This window comes from Macrobrachium nipponense, chromosome 28 (assembly GCF_015104395.2).
Source record: "Macrobrachium nipponense isolate FS-2020 chromosome 28, ASM1510439v2, whole genome shotgun sequence".
NCBI classification, from domain to species: Eukaryota; Metazoa; Arthropoda; class Malacostraca; order Decapoda; family Palaemonidae; genus Macrobrachium; species Macrobrachium nipponense.
Genome location: NC_087217.1, coordinates 46,942,772 through 46,962,771, shown reverse-complemented (window position 1 = coordinate 46,962,771; position 20,000 = coordinate 46,942,772). Strand labels below are relative to the sequence as shown.

At 36.6% G+C, this 20,000-nt stretch overlaps 2 protein-coding genes across 3 annotated transcripts in view; both read left to right on the top strand.

Annotated features, from left to right (window-relative positions):
• LOC135201724 (uncharacterized) overlaps window positions 1-11,716 on the top strand; it is a 58,979-nt gene extending 47,263 nt beyond the window's left edge. For both annotated transcript variants that reach the window (XM_064230902.1, XM_064230901.1), the window contains exons 2-4: window positions 4,135-4,224; window positions 7,102-7,272; window positions 9,808-11,716. In XM_064230902.1, the coding sequence (XP_064086972.1) occupies window positions 4,135-4,224; window positions 7,102-7,272; window positions 9,808-9,936 (390 nt within the window). In that variant the 3' untranslated portion in view covers window positions 9,937-11,716. The remainder of the gene's footprint in view (window positions 1-4,134; window positions 4,225-7,101; window positions 7,273-9,807) is intronic.
• Window positions 11,717-15,416: 3,700 nt separating this feature from the next.
• Window positions 15,417-20,000, top strand: part of LOC135201720 (histidine ammonia-lyase-like) — a 97,293-nt gene continuing 92,709 nt past the window's right edge. Inside the window, exon 1 of the mRNA XM_064230895.1 lies at window positions 15,417-15,736. Within this exon, the coding sequence (XP_064086965.1) occupies window positions 15,682-15,736 (55 nt within the window). The 5' untranslated portion in view covers window positions 15,417-15,681. The remainder of the gene's footprint in view (window positions 15,737-20,000) is intronic.

The following is a 20,000-nucleotide window of genomic DNA, read 5'->3' as shown; positions in this document are numbered from 1 at the left end:
ATATCTTCAAAAGTCAGCAACTTGTCACCTACATAAGCAGGAACATTCCCCTTCAGAAGAGCGAACCACAATTTGAATATATCTCATTGAAGTACAATTATTATTATCATTATTATTACGCCCAACGTGATAACGAAATACAGAAAAACATAAAGGAACAATCTGCAATATATACTTCGTTGACTAACTTCATCTGGGCTATTCTCCTGAAATGAGGAAACTTTCCTATCTTCCAACAAACTTGGGATTATATATACGTAACCGCGAGTTGAATGGTTCCCGCGTAATGAAAAGGTGTCTCGCGAATCTTTGTGATTCCTTTACGTTTTTATGCACTTCCAGCCACTTGGGGTCCTGCAGGGGTCCTGCAGCTTGCTTCTGGTTCGCCTTATTAAGTTTGTTAGCCTTATCAAATTCCTTTTCACTGCAGCCAACAATTAACCACTGTTACGAGAAATGATCGCTTAGTGACGAGAAGGAAAAACACGAATAAAATTCATATATTTGTTGTTTTGGTAGATCATTTATAATTTAAAAAAATAGGATAGCTTTATGCTTTATAATCGCGTACTTAGGATTATGTAATTCAGAGCAAAAGAGAAATAACAACTGACTCTGAAAGACTCAGACCTAGTTAACACTGCAGTTAGCAGTGTGCCTGGATGAGTAAGGTCATTTACAGGAAAACGGAAAAATGAATAAATTGATAAAGAATCTAGTTTTCGATGAACATAAGCAGAAAATAGAAGTGTCAAAGTTATATAAAAAAGTGACTTTTCCATTGTGAATATGAGATGTAGCGTCTATTAGACGCTGGGATAAAATCATCTATCTGTAAGTAAGCAGAGAGTGATGTAAATCTGCTGTGTCAGAATAACATATAAGATTATATAAGATTTTTTTTTTTTTTAGCACAGTTTTAAAACTCTCGTCAACCGCGGCGTGGTGTCAGTGGGCGGAAATTTTCCCATTAAGAATCTTAATTACACTTATACCTTCACGTGGACAAAATATGTCTGGTCGTTGCTGGCATCTGATTATTACTGAAACTTGATATGGATCTTAGTTTTGAGTCTAAAGTTACTCACAGTTGAGCCCCAGAGCGTCAAGAGAATGGACGAGAAAGAAAATGGGTCCAGAGGTGGTAGACTCATAAATCCCTAAAAATCTATAATTCGTCCTTGATAAATGACTACTACCTGCCATCTATACTTCCATGAACCAGAATATCACTAAACCATCTTTTGTAAATATAAACATGTGTGCTCTGCTCAACTTTCTCCTTCAGCTTCCTAAACTAGTACTAATTGATGAATCAGAGAATGCAACCACACATTGAGCTTTATTCCGCCACTCACCCATTCTCCCTGACTTCCTCATTAGTGTGGAGTCATGTTTTCGACAGTTATTTACAACCAAGTATTTTCTGCGACAGGAACTTGTACAAGAACGGCTCGTTCTGTGTGAAATATTCTCACGATAGTTATTTTTGATCCATTATCCGTGGCTCATTCGTTTCTGCTAGCTGATTTCTGTATTTCATTGGCCTTTTCTTCGCTGGTTCTAATCTATCTCGTTCGGTTAGACCACAAGTTTTCGTTCTGTGAGCGTTTCCTCGTTCATTCCGTCACAACTATTTAGGATATATTCCGAGTATTGATTCCAAAAACATGATTATGAAAACCTTGGCTCCAACCAGTAGTGTAGCCAGGATTTTTGATTGGAGAGGACGCCAAATAGTCAAGATGATTTTGAATATATATATATATATATATATATATATATATATATATATATTATATATATATATATATATATATATATATATATATATATATTATATATATATGTATATACTCTGTGTGTGTGTGTGCGTTCAAAGAAGAATTGAATTGATGCAAACAAACGCAAAAAAAAAAAGAAAAAAAAAAAAGAGACCATTTTTTCCCCGAAAAAATATATCGACAATCTTAAAAAACTGCTTATAACTTTATTGTAATCACTACGCCACTAGACCCTACATCATCTTTTTAAAACTTCCCAAAGCGTTGATATTCATCACTGAAAGCATAACGGGATTAGTAGAGTAAAAAGTGGTCGTTATTGTTGCTTCTTATTCTCTTTTTGAGACACCAGAAGCCAGTGGACTGAGCAACTGAACGCCTTACCGCCCCCGTGGAGATCTTTTGAGCTAAGGGTCTGATGACATCCACAATGAAAATATCTTTCTGACGCTTCATCTTCAGTTATCGCTTACGTTCAACTTTGGTCTAACCTACTACCTTTTTATAAAATGTCTCAGCATTTTGGAATTTCATCGCGAATAGTTTTAAACCGGTACTTTATATGCTTTCTATAGCCATGATGAATAATTGTATGTAAGACAAAATTACCTCTCTATCGATCGCACATAGGTACCCACGCACACACACATACACAAACAAAATACTTACATCGTATACATACACCAACAAACATCTTTCAACCTCTAATCTAAAGAAGTCTACCCTCTCATCGTTCCATGAAAGAAAATGGGCTTCGCTCTTTCGAGGGATAACTAAGTCATTCCACATCGACTCGGCCACTTTGTCGGTATACTCCCAGAGGGACTTGGTAGCCTCGCTTCGATGCACAGTAGTTTATATATATACGACTCACTCGCGGGTGAACTGAAAGAGTCTACGAGACACACAGTGAGACACGTAAAATGAAACCAGAAACATGAAAGGCCTAGAGATTCTGTTCTCTCTTTCTCTCTCTAGATTTGTGTAACGTTTCTGAGGAGCAGAATTCCTCGTTTGAATACACTTAAAAAAACTTTCTGGTAAACTGTGGATTGTGAACTAGACATTTCAAGATTGCTATCTGTTAATGCTCATATGAACTGGGAAATGGATTTATCTACCTATTCAATTAGCTATTTATTCATTTATTCGCAAAGAACTAACCGTAAGCATATTTTCATACATAAAAATCCACAAATTCTCTCTCGCTCTCTCTTGTGAACTAAACATTTCAAGATTGCTATCTGTTAATGCACATATGAACTGGGAAATTGATTTATCTACCTATTCAATTAGCTATTTATTCATTTATTAACGAAGCACTAACCGTAAGCATATTTTCATACATGAAAATTCACAAATTCTCTCTCTCTCTCTCTTATGAACTAAACATTCAAGATTGCTATCTGTTAATGCCCATATGAACTAGGAAATTTATTTTTCTACCTATTCAATTAACTATTTATTCATTTATTAACGAAGCACTAACCGTAAGCATATTTTCATACATGAAAATTCACAAATTCTTTTCATGTCAACGCAAAAATTTCATTTTTAATACCCCCTTAGCTGCTAAACAGACCCAAAATGCTTCAGATTTCACCACAGCAAGACTTACCCACTCGTCACGCTAAATAGCTACCCACAAAACGACGAGAAAACAAGATGGAATATTCGAAAATTTCGCTTGCTGGAATTTGAATTGCGTTTTCCGAACATCCCACCAACGCATTCCAGCGAGTTCTTTGAAGTGAATTTCGTAAGAGTTTCCCTAGAAACGGCATTCGATGCCTGCCAACGAAACAAGGAGATCAGCAAACGCGCTAACACAAAGGAAAAAGAAAATTGGGAAAAAATTGCAGACATTGGTCGAAATCGAATGGGTAGAAATGTATGCTACCCGTTTCCTTTTATTAGGTTAAAATTAAACTTTATCTTTTAATACATAATTTTACGCTGAATGACCAACTTTCCCTCTTCTCTAAATACTGTTCCATGTCTCCCACACAAATATCAATGTATATGATGTATGCTATATGTTTGACAAGACTTGCAAGTAGGCCTATAGAATTTACTCCCCTGATGACTTGGACGAGATTATCTCAAAGGTCTTTCTGTACTTCTTATTTCTATACATTTCACGTCTTTTATTTTGTAGTAACTTTCCTTTTATGAACATATACCATAGTAATGATTAAATTGAAATTAGAAAAAAACATACCATTAATGTTAGTGCATTTAAATAAAGCCTCTCTCTCTTTTTTTTTTTTTTTTTTTTTTTTTTTGCTCCGTTTCTGTGTTAAGGGTTTACATGGAATCTCCTGACTCATATGACCTTTTCCCCCCACAGATGCTGTGCCGAGTCGATGCCAGAGCCATCAAGGCACTCCTTTTGGCTCTCGTGGCTCTAGCAGCTATGGTCACTCCTGCCACATCTCAGGTCAGTTCTATACATATATTAGATATATATTCTATATATATATATATATATATATATATATTATATATATATATGTATGTATGTATGCATGTATATACATACACATAAAATTTTGAATATGACATGCCACTGGTGTTCTGGTCCGAATGAACGTAACTACTTTACATAAAAGAAAAGAAGGTTCATTTACGTTAAAAATAAAGAAAAAATTGTAAAATAATTTTCATTTTAATGTCACACTTAAAATAGTGGAGTCATGGGTGATGGGAGGGTATAAAGGTAATGGTGTGTGTCGTTGTCTTAAATAGGGTTCGATAATAATAGCAAATGACAGCTCAAAGAGAGAGAGAGAGAGAAGAGAGAGAGAGAGAGAGAGAGAGAGAAGTCAAACCACGGAGGAGGAGAATTGCAGTTCAGAGAGAGAAAGAGTGAAATCACACTACTGCGGAGACTCTCAGTTCAGAGAGAGAGAGAGAGAGAGAAGTCACACTTTCATGGGAGAATTTACACATCGCCCTGTTTTAGAAAAGACACAATATTTGACCAAATCCTAACTTTAGCGTTAATGACCGCGCCGTATTGAGTCATCAAACGGGTTAAACTGAAAGCATATTGCTTACCTGTCACCTCTCATACTGAGGCAATAAAGAGACACTTAGATAAAACGGAAATATTTAAACAGTACTTGAAATACATAAATTTGAACCTATTCAGCGTAATGCCAAGTCATATCGACTCACATATCCTCATATAATGTGCCATGGAGTGTGCATCGCTACTTACATGGTTGTTATTTTAGTGTGTGTGTGTGTGTATGTATGTATGTATGCATATATAATTTTTTTATTTTACCCAAAGGAATGTATAAAGGCGAATGGCTGTGTTGGTCACTAATTTTACAGACATAATTACTTTTTTAAAATTTGAATAAAATTAAAAATACGTTGGAATTTATCGCTCATCGACTTCAACATTGTTTCATTCTCTCTACTTGTTTTTCCTGTGTTTTATAAATGGAAATTCTGTGTATTTCTCTCTGCTTCTTATTCTCCTCTTTCATAAAAATTATATTTCGATCAAACTCGCTTCGTAAATTACAGGTTTTATCAAAATGAAATATATAAAATCGACTCTGTTGATACAGCCTTAGTTTCTAAAGCAACCTGTTATAGACGTGGCTTCCCTTCTCAATAATAATAATATTGATAATAATGATAATAATAATATATAATAACAATACTTGTGGGCACAGATTTTCGTGAGGAAAATTATGATAATCGTTGCAGGTCCGCACGGCTATATATATTGTATTATTGTGGGCGTGTATTCAATAATAATAATAATAATAATAATAATAATAATAATAATAATAATAAACAGATTTTTTTGTGTGAAAAATGATGATAAGCGTTGCAGATCCACACAGTTATACTCTTTCATTGTGGATCTGCAACCAATAATAATAATAATAATAATAATAATAATAATAATAATAATAATAATAATAATAATAATAATAATAATAATAATAATAAACTGATTTTTTCCATGAGTTCCCTTTTGCGATGTGAAAGGAAAGAAAAGACAGCTCTGTTATGTAAAGTTGACATGAATACAAAATATAAATAATTTCGAATCCGCCGTTCTTAAAGGCAAGACGATGTAATTATATTTGTAGGAGCATATTTACAATAACAGTATCCTCATGAATTGCAAAGAAGGGCAGCGGGCGGACATAATCACACGACGTATTCTGGATTTTCGTCGTCATGTTCAATTTATCCTTCCGTGTTCGAAAATCATACAGATCTAGTTGTTACTTTCAGCTATCTGACCCTTTGACGTTATCTCTCTCTCTCTCTCTCTCTCTCTCTCTCTCTCTCTCTGTTCACTGCTCTTTTTACGCAGGTCAAGACAAATTCGCCGATTCCTCTCAAGAAATGTAGCAGTAATTGCTTCTTTTGATCGATATATTACTTCGAAATAAATAATTTTACAATATTTCTTTTAAGCGTATTGCCCTCTCAATAATAAGATGAAAAACACTGAATCGATTAACAAACAAAAGGAGATACATCGAGTTGCCAAGGAGAAAGGAAATAAAAATACCTACATAAACGAGAATCATTACCAAATCCCACACGGTTTTCGAAACGGCAAGCAAAGCAAGCATTCCAGCACAAGATTCGAAGCAAGTCCGTCCATCCCAATATTTCAAGCGCATTCAAGCATTTCGACCGGCTCCTTTTAGACAAATTTCCCTCCGTTAACGGTCTCCTCCCAAGCGTCAGCCCATCATAGCCAGCCAATCGGGAATTGGGATTCCGGTGACGTAGCAGCTAGGCTCTCAAATCTCGTCTTCTCTCAAGTTGCGGTTCTTGGAATGGAATGTGGAATCAAAGACTGGGTTTGATTTCTCTAGTCAGTTTATCTCAGCATTTGACTGACGGGTAACAGCCTGGCATGCAAGAAATGAACGCTCGGAGAAGCATTACTAAAAAAAATGATAGTCACAGACGCACTGCAGTAAAGTACGATGTTTCCCCCTAGACCTATAATAGCAACGTATGATATTCCAGTATTAATGGGTTTCGAGTTGCCAATGGACACGACTAATCTGAAATGGAACGATATTAACTCTATTTCAGCCTTTGAAGTCAATATGAACTCCCCCTTTGACACGAGGCGTGTTCGCGGATGTTGTGACATTAGACTCAAAAGTATTCCATGAGTTGAATCAAATGAATTCGTTAGCACTTTTATCCCAGTGTTCTTTTGACGTTGCTGTAGTCCAAGGTAGGTTTTCGCTTTCGTCCACGTTTAATAATATTATATGATAATGTTTATTTAGCTTTCCTGACGTTCTCCTGCCAACAGATACACTGGAACCGAGGCTGGGGTGCGGGTGGCTCAATGGGAAAGAGGTCTTCGGCGATGCCTTCTTCTGCTTCTTCTGTCTCGTCCGTGGACGGAGAGTTGGTCCTCAGCACAGACTGCTCCTCCACGGATCTTGCTCACCTCACGTCCCTCATCGCAAGGATCGTAGAGGTAAGGCCTACTGCCTACGCATATATCTGTCAATGTTTGTGCGTATGTGAGTAGGTGTGTTGGTGTGTGTCTGTGTATTTACTCCATATAGTAATAGCGGAATTTCAAACACACAAACGCTCGTTTGTACATATACTCTCGTGCGTGTTTTTATCTCTGGAGAGAGAGAGAGAGAGGAGAGAGAGAGAGAGAGAGAGAGAGAGAGAGAGATTATAGTTATTTCAAACACTCATTGAATTCCTCATCCATTCATCAGTTGTTTTTTTTAAATTCACCATTTATGGCAATTGTACAGAGATATTACGGCCTAAATTGTGCATTGCAATACTTGAGCTTCCTTGCAACATCGTCTGAAGCCCTGAGGCGTTACTTACTGCTTCTTTCTGTTCATCCAGAGCTGTTCAACTTCTTTACTACCTTTCCTCAACTACGCTTTTGTATATAAGAGCGAACCCCTCGGTCTAGCCCTGAGAGTTTCAAAACGTCTCACTGGTCAGATTAAATCAATTCAAAATATTTACGCTACCAAACGGCTAAGTTAAACCTTGACACATTGGTATCCTCACTTATGGACTGTCATAGAAGCAAGAGCCCGTGTGTCTCAATTCAACATACATCGACAAAAAAAAAAAAAAAAAAAAAAAAAAAAAAAAAACATGGTGGGTTCACTTACGATGTAACTGAAAATCATTAGACGCATAGCAACTGAATAATCTGACTCCGCACAAGCTTCACAGTATGTATTGGAATTAATCTTCGGCGTGCGTTTATTATGTCTAGTGAATCTAAACCTTGGACGCGCGCGTTCTCTGAAGTTAACAGCGCTGGAATTGATTCCGGAACGCCTTCAGAACGAACGGCTTCTTGCGGGGTAATTTCCGGATTATCGACGAGGCAGGAGGAAGGGGTTCTCTTGTGTGTTAGAAGTGATTGCAAAGTTAAATTCTCGCCTGCCTTTCTTTGTTTTTTTCTTGCCTGGGCTAGAATAGCATTAAAGGTTTCCCATTCCATAGAGCATTACGTCGCAAAAGCTGGAAATGAATATTGCGGAGTAATGACTTATTAAAACTGTCTCCTCTTGTATGGGTCTTTTGATATTTAACCATCACACAAATACACACCTTTTGAATACTAGAATACTATTTGCAAGGAGATGAAGAGTGGTTTAAAAATAAATTTACGTTATAACTGAGTAGATATTATAACAAATACAAGACATTCGTGTTGGTAACATTCAATGCACAGGCATCTATAACTATTACCAGACAATATGGCTGGAAAGGGGATTTTGAAAATGAAAAAATGATACAAAAATTCCCCTACACGCAATATCACGCTATTTAAAAGACGACACAAGTTGCAGGTATTCTTACGTATATAGTGAGAATCATTCTCTGATAAACGACCCCAGTGCACCAACGAGTTCCAAGACTTTACCAGTGGCTGGTAACCAGGGGAGACCATAATCTAGACTAGGAGTCCCAACCTTTGAATCATAAAAATGTAGTATTGTCAGAGACGCAATGACAAAAATGGTCTCCTAAGATTTAAACTAAACATCTACAGTACTTCAGAAATAACAGAATATAGTTGAATAGGACTACTTAAAAAAAACACAATTATTGATATCATTGATTATACTTACATTCACAAACCAAAATAGATTGGTAATATATTCTTTCATTCATTGGCCTTTCATTTATATGCCACCATCGGTAAAAAAAAGTATTTATTTTAAATAAATAAAAACATATTTGTTCAGCGTTTGGAGTTGCAGAAGTTAGTGTCTTGAAAAAGCATCAGGTTGGCGACCCCTGATCTAGACTCACCAGACGAGATGGGCTGCTTTCGTGATAGAAGTCAGGCAGCCACCGGTTTAACCAGAATGTGTGTGTGTGTGTGTGTGTCTGTGTTTTAGTACGTGCATTTTGTTCTGATTGTCCTGTTTGAAAGAAGTCTCCCATGGAGACACGAACGAATCCTATACAATTTATCATTTGCTCTAAGTTCTTTGCTGTGGTAATATCACCTTAGTACCTTAGTACTAAAGCGTATATTTATGTGTAGTATGTGTGTTTTAGTAAGCGCATTTTCCTCTAGCTGTCCTGTTTGAAAGAAGTCTTCCATGCACGGACGAATATCACCTCGTAATCATAAGTTATAATTTTTTAAAGCTCTTTGCTGTAGTATCATCATCTTTAGCACTATCATCTTTACACTAGAATGTGTGCGCGTGTGTTAGTACGTGCATTTTGTTCTAGTTATCCTATTTGAAATACTATTCTCCTCCTCGTAAAACTTGCAAGTTATAATTTGTTTTAAGCTTTCTGCTGGTTCCTGGTTCCTAAGCGCTCACTCCACAAAAACACAGTTGCGGGCACACTACACTGTGTATGAGGTGCAAAGCTTTATTCCCTTAATTGTTTACTTTACTCATTATTTATAGTTTAACTTTACTTTCTGTTACTTCAAACTGTTTATTTTAATTCATCTGTATTATCTGTGGTACTACTAATATTACTCTTCTTCTTTCAGAGCGAAGTCAACCGCCTGGCATCTTGCGCACTTCGGGAGCACCAGGTCGCCTCTGCGCCGGAGTCCGAACACCTGTCTCACCTCCCCTGGTGGATTCAGGCAAGGAAGGCCGCTTCCACCGACCAGTAATTGAGCATGTAGAAATTACGTACTATTTAAGACGCCCGTTACCTATGCGACCGCGGAGCCTGTTGCAACAATTAGGACGTTCCTAATTATGATTACTTTAATAATTTACTAACATCTCTTACCGTCTCTTCAACGGCTCATTTATCTTTCAATCTGACTTTCCAAGTATTGTGAATTTTGTTAGCCCTAGTCTACGCAATTTTGTTTACGGATTCCTCTACCCTGAAACGCGCTGCACAACTTTTCTTTTACACATTCTTTTGTTACCTAGCTTATATTAATGAATTAATTTATACATTTTAAAAACACGGACAAGATCCGATGAAAAAATCAATAGGAATATTTGCTTTCAAAATTGAGAGAACAGTGAATCTGAGATTTGATCTAATTTCATACGAGTCTTGTTTCCTTCGCTTTCATCTAACACACGCTTGCTTCGAATACACTCAGACCTGCAAACTAGTTGAGTTATTCATCTGAACTTCAAAAGCACCCAGCGAGGGACGTCTCTAACAAATTTATCTTCATTTATTTTTCATCTCTGCCTCAAAACATCAAAGGAATGAGTCTTTTTCTTTAGTATACATTGTCTTTTTATCCATCCCGTTTTCTATCGTTTCATATCTTCCTCTTCTCTGTTATTTTTGAGTCATGATTATTCGGCAACCGGCTCTGTTTTCCTTTCATAACAGACACTGACGGTGACATAAACATTATCCTCCTCTTTATATTGTGATAAAATAACAGTTTAAAATTAAAGTGCTGCTTTGTATTCATGAATAATATACGTATAATATATACTCAAAGGGCTCATCACTTTTACGGATAACCTGTCGGCGCCTGCGCACTTTGTCTCAACATAGACCGATATGAGTTGGTGGGACGCATCCCTGTCGTAACAACGTTTATAAAAGGTTAACCAAAGATATCAAATATCAAGCACGCTTCTGAAGTTGATTAGTTGAAGGTTTGCAGTTTAATCTTTGCTTGGGGAATTATGACAGACGTGGTCTGTTTGTAGGCTACGTGATATAAGCAAGGGTGAAATAAATGTAAGTCTTTCAAACAGATGAGTTCACTCAAATGTCAGTCAGAAACTTATTCGTGTCAGATTAAGTGAAGTCATTTCAAAGATGATTGAATTAGTTCCTCGTATCCTGGCAAAGGGAGTTATATGAAATAATGAGTAGCAGAATGATCACGTACAATTAAATAAAATGCATTGGACTTTCCGATAAAGGGATATTGAAAATGACCTTTTTATGAAATAAAAAGATATCACAAGATGCGTAAGATCTCATATACTTTTACAAGAAGAAGAGTGACTAAGATCTCATATGCTTTTAGAAGGAGAAGAATTACAAAGAGGTGGCTGAGATATATCAATTTTGGAAAGAGGTATAGTTGATAAAAATAAAAATGAAAAATTATGAAGATAAGGAAAGAACAATACAGAGTAAAGAATTATGAACTGCACATAGGATGTTTCTTGAATGAAAACTAAGCAAAAAAATATGTATACAATACTATCTATTCAAAATCCAACTTCAGAGAAAAACTGACTAAAAAAAGAAACTCCAGCGTAAAAAAAGCGATGCTTTCAAACAAAAGAGCTCTTGTTCAGTGCATTCCTAACTGCATAGAAGAGGTTGGAATGCAGTTTGGAATGCAAGGGAAATAGAGATGAATAGAAAATAAAAAGAAGTATCGGTTCAGCGGGCGTAAAATTGGACATTATAAGGATGCGATGCTCTTGCTAATAAAAATGAAACTGCTCAAATTGACCTTATCATTAACCTACTTTTTCTCCCCCACGTGTCATGTCTGTGACGACGAGATATCTCGAGAATGGATGAGCGGGTTTCGGTGAAAGGATGCGAAAGTTGATAAAACTTTTTGGGGTTATAAACATGATTTGGTGAACTGTTGCTACGAAAACCAACTTGTCCATTATTGAGAGAGGGCAGTGATACGTATGCTCTCTACTGGTTGCTCTTGTTTGAGACATATATATATATATATATATATATATATATATATATATATATATATATATATATATATTACATATGTTTGTGCAATAAATTTTCCTTGGCAACACTACATGATTCTAACATATATAAATTTATAAACGGGGTATTTCCACCCAAAGAATAATCAACCTTCCTCCAGCACATACTTGAGATTATAAAAGATTAAGCATAGAAATAAAAAAAATGTTCCCTTAAAATTCATGAAGAAGCAACACCAACTCGACCAATCAGCTGCCGCCGCTGAGAGGCCTGATGTCTCTGGGCCAATCAGCGTCGTCGCCGGTAAGGTGTGTCTGACGACAGCCAATCAGGATGCGACATAAAGGATGCAATGAACTAGCCACGAGACAGGCGCCCAACAAAAAGGATACATTAGATAGACCGGTTTTGGGCTCTGAACTCGTGGACCAGGACGACAAATCACGCCATATTGGGGAGAGAATCCAGTCCTGTCTTTTGGGGGGAGGGGGCAGGGTTGTTGAGAAGATGAAAGAAGGAGAATAAGAAGAAGAAGAAGAAGAAGTCGAAGAATAGTAAATGTACCCAGTTGATCGAATTTGCGAATTTAGAGTTGGGGTTCAACAGAAGTCGTAACTACGGGCATTTCTATTTTATGTTTCACATAATGTGGCAAAAAAGGTTATTATTATTTAGTATATACTTTTTGAACGAACCCTAATAAAACATTGCTTGTATATTCCTAAAATATGTATATAATAAAAAAAACTGCTTAGTAACCTTTTACAGTACAGAATAAGTCACCTGCTTGAAAGCAGATCGAAGACATATTTCAACAGAGATGCACCCTAACCTAACCTGACCTGTCCTAGGGCGCCGTACCCTGACCTGGCCGGGTAGGATGGAAAAGGGATGGGGGCTGTGGGGAAGGGGGGGGGGCGTGCGGAAGGGGAATCGGAGGTGGGGGAAGTACTTCGTTCCAAGAAACCCCGCAGCAGAGAACGACGCATGCGCAACTGTTCTGCAGCGTTACGAAAGGTAGAAGTGGGCATCAATAAAAAAAGAAGAAAAAAAAGAGAAAAAAAAGGTAAGTATATGTAAGTTGAAAACAGCTGATGAACAAGTAAATAGCAGTTAAATCTTATAATTTATGATCTTTTTGTTTACAGTTAATAGGCGGGGGGAGGTTCGTAATTAACGTTATGGCATTAGCTGCTAAACTGTATTAGTTTATCATCAACACCACTTGAAGTAAAGCATCCTCGATTACTAGAACTGGAATTTAAAATTTACGTCACAGGCCAAACGCTGGAGAGGGAGGAAAGTAAGATGGAAGATAAATGAATGTGGATGGAGGTAAGTAAAAGGAATGAAAGGAGTTGCAGGCCGAAGAGATGCTGCAGAGAACCTTAAGGCATGCTCACAGTGGACCGCGTGAGGTACACTGACGACACTACCCACCTAGGGAGAACCTCGATTGTTAAATTATTCACTGTAAAAATTAATATCAAATTTCTTTATGAAAAAAAAATCACAAGCGTTGCAAATCTAAGTGTTGTTTTCAGATTATCGGTATATGTCCCTCACCTACTATGCAAGAAGTTTTTTTTTTTTAAATCAAAACCCTGAATGATAAAAAAAAAAAAAAAACTCTTACAGAATATATAGTAACTCCGTTCATGAGACGGCGTCAATAACCTCGTCGTTGCGACGCCAGTAAGAATTAATAAATCAATCAATCAATCCGTTCATGAGATCAGAGCGCAGACACGTGACTTATCTTCTCCCCAGGACTGGGTGGAGTTGGAACTCTTTAAGAGTCTCATACCTATCGGTTTTTCGCTTACTCGGGGAGTAAGCCTACAAACTACTTTGCTGTTGTTGTTGTTGTTCTTGTTGGGCGGCAGGGGATAGGAAAGGTCTATGGAAAAGCCTAAAAAGGCCTGAAAAAGGTGTTTTGCGCTGAGTTAAAGATACAGGAATTTTAGGATATGATATTTATGATTTATTTATTAGAATGGAAATGTAAAAAAATAAACTATGAGCTTGTTAAACAGTGCAAAGCAATTATTTATAATAAAATATAGCGTATTTATCTTAATTTTCGTTGGTGAAACAAGGCTCTATTTGACCATAGATTTTAGCATGGGTTAATTTCCGTTAAGAAAATAATGTTGTTGTTCCAGCTCTTCCCCAGGAACAAATATGTCTGGTTTAACGTGAAGGAAGTGTGTGACTCGCCTCTTGAGAAATGGAAGTTTATATCCTGGGAGAACCAAACACAAAATATAGTTACAAAGGGAAACTACTGTTTTGTTTAATAAACAATGTAAAAATTGTTTGATAAACAATGTAATGATTGTTTAATAAACAATGTGACCTTATTTGTTTGGTGAACAATGTATCAGTTGTTTAGTAAACAATGTAACATTTGTTTGATAAACAATGTGGCACTGGTTTTACAAAGAAAGTAACAATTTCTTTATATGCAATATAACAATTGTTTGATAAACAATGGTAAAATTGTTTTTGTAAACAATGTGACACTTGTTTGCTAAACACTGTAAAGATTGTTCAATAAAAAATGTAACAGTGGTTTTATAAAGAAAGTAACAATTTCTTGATATGCAATATAACAATTGTTTGATAAACAATGTAATAATTTTTTGATGAACAATGTGACACTTGTTTGCTATCAATATAGTGTTCAATAAACAATGTACTAATGGTTTTATAAAGAAATTAACAATTTCTTGATATGCAATATAACAATTGTTTAATAAATAATGTAACAATTGTTTAATAAGCAATGGTAGTAATGTAACATAAACCGAAAAAATCTCACAATTCTCTTAAGAGAATTAATGTGGACTCACTTTTGGAAACCGTATCAAATTTCCCTCACTTTTCAGCAATTTCTATTGATCGGCATTAGTTAAATACGCACATGATCGTTTTTGTCAATTAAATACGCACATCATAATCATCACCAGTTAAATACGCACACTCTAATCATTAATCATTATCTATATTATCTATTAAATGCTATACCCTTATTATCATGAGATATATTCACCCACCGTAATAATTATCAATTTAATACGTACATCACAATTATCAATCAAACTACGCACGTATCGCTGAAGATTTATTTTACGCAGCAGTCCTTGGGGGTTGAAGAAAATACGCAGAATGGGTACATTAAAGAAAAAACATGCATATTGACACACGTCCTAACTCTCCAGGAGGTCTTCATAAACGGCTAAATTAAATTAACATATACGATAGTTCTTTTAACATTCATACGGTAAAGGACAACAATATTTTTTTGTTTTGTTTTAGTTAATGATAACTGGACACTGATGGCGCGTATATTTTTTTTTCTTTTTTGACTGGTCAAAGGGAACTACAAATATAAAAAAAGGAAGAAAAAAAGTGGCAACGAATTTAAAGATGCTTAATCTACACTGGACCAGTCTGCTGCAGCGAGGACAGGCCAGTTTAATCCCATCCTTGCCTTGCTAAGGAGGGTCCTGGATATCTGAGGAATTTGGACACTGGACCACTGAGGATCTCGGACAATCTGGAGAATTTGGACGCTCAAAAACTAACTACTCTGTTTCCAGTTAGTTATTTTCCCGTGGCCTTTTCGAGTTTTCGTCAGGTGTCGTCAGGGATCTGAGGGCCTGAAATAGCGAGGAATATTCGGGAGAAGAGTTTGATTGCGACAGAAACTGACAACTGAAACAGAAAGATGAAACTGTCGGTTCGCGTCAGGGGGGAATGGTTCCAGGTTCCTTGCAAAGCTGGTAAGTATTGAGTCTTGAGTCTTCAGTAGGATTCTAAGTACTGAGTCTTGAGTCTTCAATAGGATCAGGAGGTTAGGAGTCTTGAAGTCTTCATGAGTCTAATATTGAGTCTTGAATCTTCAGTAGGATTTCTAAGTATTGATCTTGAGTCTTCAGTTATTGGATTCTTGAAGTCTTCAGTAGGATTCTAAGTATTGAGTCTTGAGTCTTCAGTAGGATTCTAAGTATTGAGTCTTAAGTAGGACTCGTGGTTTGGTTTTATTATTATTATTATTATTATTATTATTATTATTATTATTATTATTATTATTATTATTATTCAGAGGCCTACCAAAGGGGGCTATTGACTTGGAATTCAAGCTTCCAAAGAATATTAAGGCGTTCATTAGGAAGAAGTAAGAGGAGGTAAGGACAAATGCAGAAAGAAGACATCTCAATTCCTAAAAAGAAAAAGAATGATGAATTAATAAATAGATAAAAATGTATCGATGCCAAACAATTGTAATTTCAGTGAAGAGATATTTAATCGGGGAAGCTATTAGTGGTATTTCAAAGTTTCAGAAATAGATTGCTTTTGTGAGTAATTATGGAGATGTATGACTTTTAAATTCCTTATGGCTTTAGTTGGCCTCAAATTGCTGTGTACTTAGCTGAATAATTCATGTGCTTGCAAGATATTCCAAAAAGCATATAACATAAACACAAACACAGACACGGACACATACATTGGAATATATATATATATATATATATATATATAATATATATATATATATATATATATATATATATATATATATACATGTGTATGTGTATAAAAAGCGAAAAATGGAACATTATATCATTGGCAATACAACTGCTTTTCATCGGAGTACGTGATATAGACCTAATTACGAAATGCGCACAACTGAACGAAGCATTATTTGCGATTTGGCTAATCCCCAAGGTTTATGATATATTGAATTAACTTTAAATAAGATTTTATGGACAATTTATCCACTGAATCTAATCCTTATGACCCTATCTTCAAATTAGCACCAATTGTTCTTTCCTACGATGAGGTTAAGTCTAAAGCATAGGATTTTTTAAAATCCAATGAACCAGCTAATAATTTTTTTTTTAATCCAATGACGACTAAAGCAATGTATGGTGGATCCCAGTTGGTACTATGGTAGATTCACATTAACCGTGCATTTGATGTCTAGGCCAGTCCCTTACGACGCTCATGATTGGCTGTTGCTAAGCCAGTCACAGGGCTGGAAACTCTCAGTCTCTCCCGAGAGTTCACATTGGCAAGACGTATCTTCCATCTCTCTTGAGGGATACTTTTGAAAGACGTAGCCCTCGGGAGAGGTGGAACATAGATCCTACCCGTGTAAACTCGAGAGAGAGACAGAGTTTCCAGCCCTGTGATGGGCTTATCAATAGCCAATCAGGAGCGTCGTAACGGACTGGCCTAGACATCAAATGCACGGTTGATGTGAATCTACTATAGGATAAATGTTGTATGCATTTGATAGAAAACAACCTAAGTTCGACGTATTTAAAGCTTTCCTGGCGACCTGTTATTTTCGATGACAACTGGACCCATTTCTCCACGGCCTCTTGTAGGCCTAATCATAAGATCTGGGCTTCCCATATAAACACTTGTGGCTGCCACACCTGTGATGGCATGACAGGCCTAAAGGAGGGCAGGTAATTAACTCTCGTTGTGATCAAGTGATTTGATCTTCTTTTAAAAGGATCTGTGGACTCCAAGGTCAACCGTTTTGGTCACGTCTTTTTATTTTATTTTTTTTATCACCTAGATCAGTTTTTAGGTATCTGGGATTTCCTAGGTCATCGGAGTCCCTTCTTACCTGGAGGACACAAAGGCATCAAAATCATTATTCCTTAATTGAATTGTTAAAAGTTATTTAAATATATATCTATTTATCTATGTACACATTTGCTTACTTATTCATTTATACGTTTATTTATTAATCTATTTACTGATTTATTTGCTTATTTGTTTAATTACTCATTTATCTGATTTTTTTTTCTCATCTATACCCCTAAATAAAATTCGAAATCCATCGAAAGAATGCAGATGAAATACCCTTTTAGGGGCGATATATATGTGTATATATATATATATATATATATATATATATATATATATTTATATATATATATATATTATATATATATATATACAGGTCAAAATCCACTAAAAGAATTCTGATAGAACCACTTTTCAGGAGCGAGGGTTCAATCACCAAACAGGTAAACGCTCCCTTTAATAATTACCAAAATTGGGAAAAGGACCAGCACCTCTCGTCCATGATAAAAAAGAAAGAAAGAAAGAAAAGTGTCCTGGGCTTCGGTAGGACTAACTGCGTCTTCAAAACGCGATAAAAAAAAAATTAAAACAAAACAGGTAGGAGGAGGTCAACAAGGAGTAATTAAAAGTAGCACACACACAGGGCTTATCAGATTTAGGCGCAGAGGAGATCCTGGAGATTTTGGGCGAGGAAAGGACCCGTCATTGCCAGGTATATACACGTCTCACCCAGGATACGTATCATCCTGTAGGAGTGGTTGACGATACGTCAGGAGCACTTACTTATCTGCTTCTTTGAGTCTCTGGGGGAAGGTTCTGCCTGGGGGCGAGGGCGCCTTTTTTTGCGTCAGTAAAATCATCCCTCTCATGTTCTCAATGAAACCCTTTTCTTTTCTGTAAAAGAAAACGATAGAATTGTCTTTGTCTATCCGGCTGCACTTTTTCTGTCCGCCCTCAGATCTTGAAAACTACTGAGGCTAGAGGGCTGCAAATTGGTACGTTGATCATCCACCTTCCAGTCATCAAACGTACCAATTTGTAGCCCTCTAGCCTCAGTAGGTTTTGTTTTATTTAAGGTTACAGTAGCCATGATCGTGCGCCTGGCACCACTATATGCCATCACCGGGCCGTGGCTGAGAGTTTCATGGGCATTGTACGCTGTACAGAAAACATGTAGTTCATTATGAAAAATGATCTGTAGGTAGTGACAGCCTTCGAAAGTAAAAAGTCGATCGTATTTCTAGATGCCTAAGTGACTAGGGGCCTTAAACTTTTGAAGGAGGCAGACTACCAAACCATGAAAATACATTTCTGTCCAAAGACAAGACCCCTCCGTAAGTTCCCGAATCAGATTCAGAGCCACCAGGTAAACGGTTTCGGCCAGACAATCGGGACTGATCAGAACTGACAGGTAAGGCAATCAATAACTTGAAATTCCTCTCTCTCTCTCTCTCTCTCTCTCTCTCTCTCTCTCTTCTCTCTCTCTTCGATGGGTTTCTTCAAGCTTTGGTATTTCGACAATCCCAGCATAAATAAATTGATGCCTCTTGTTTACGGAATTGTTTGTCGAATTCAAACGTGTTTCTGAAGATTCGATTATCATAATTAAACAGGAATCTTGGTATATTTCAGGAGTATGGACGAAAGGGCTCCATGCATAAAACATTGTTTTTCATCAACGAGGTTCCTAGAACAATAGTATGTTGAGCAGCTTTGCACGGAAAGGGAAGGTGATATTTATAAACCCATTTCATTGAGTCTGTCCTAGACCCTTCGCGTCTTTGTTTATGAGATCTATTTTAAATCTACACACATACGTATGAATTTTCATCGCCATTACCATGAACATGTTTTAAGCATTAAGCCACAAGATGTCATTTAAAATCCATACATTCTGTGACAGCAGCACCTTGATGACAAATCAATCAATCAATAAGTCCCCCTTAAGACCTGTCTTCCTAGAATCTTTCGATTCTAGCCTTGACAGAATGAGAACATTTGATCGCTTGTCCCAATTGCCTTATGAATTAAGGTTGGTCCAGATGAGTTTTTCACGATTTGCAGGATTCAGTCAAGTGGGGCAGAGCCAGGGAAACCGGAAGTTGACGACCTTGGCCCTGTGCTTTGGCGACAGGAGTGGGCACGTGGGGCGCCTTGGCTAGGCTGCGGTATCACTGGTTACCAAGGGACTGAGCGCTCTAGTTTAGGCGATGATAGTACACTTTTATTATTGCCTGAGAGTTTTTGGTCGGGCACATAGTGGAATATTCTTTGTATGTGTGTGTATGTATGCATATATAATATCTATATACACATACCCACCCACACACACACACACACACACACACACACACACACACACACATATATATATATATATATATATATATATATATATAATATATATATATATATATATTTTTTTTTTATATGATATATATT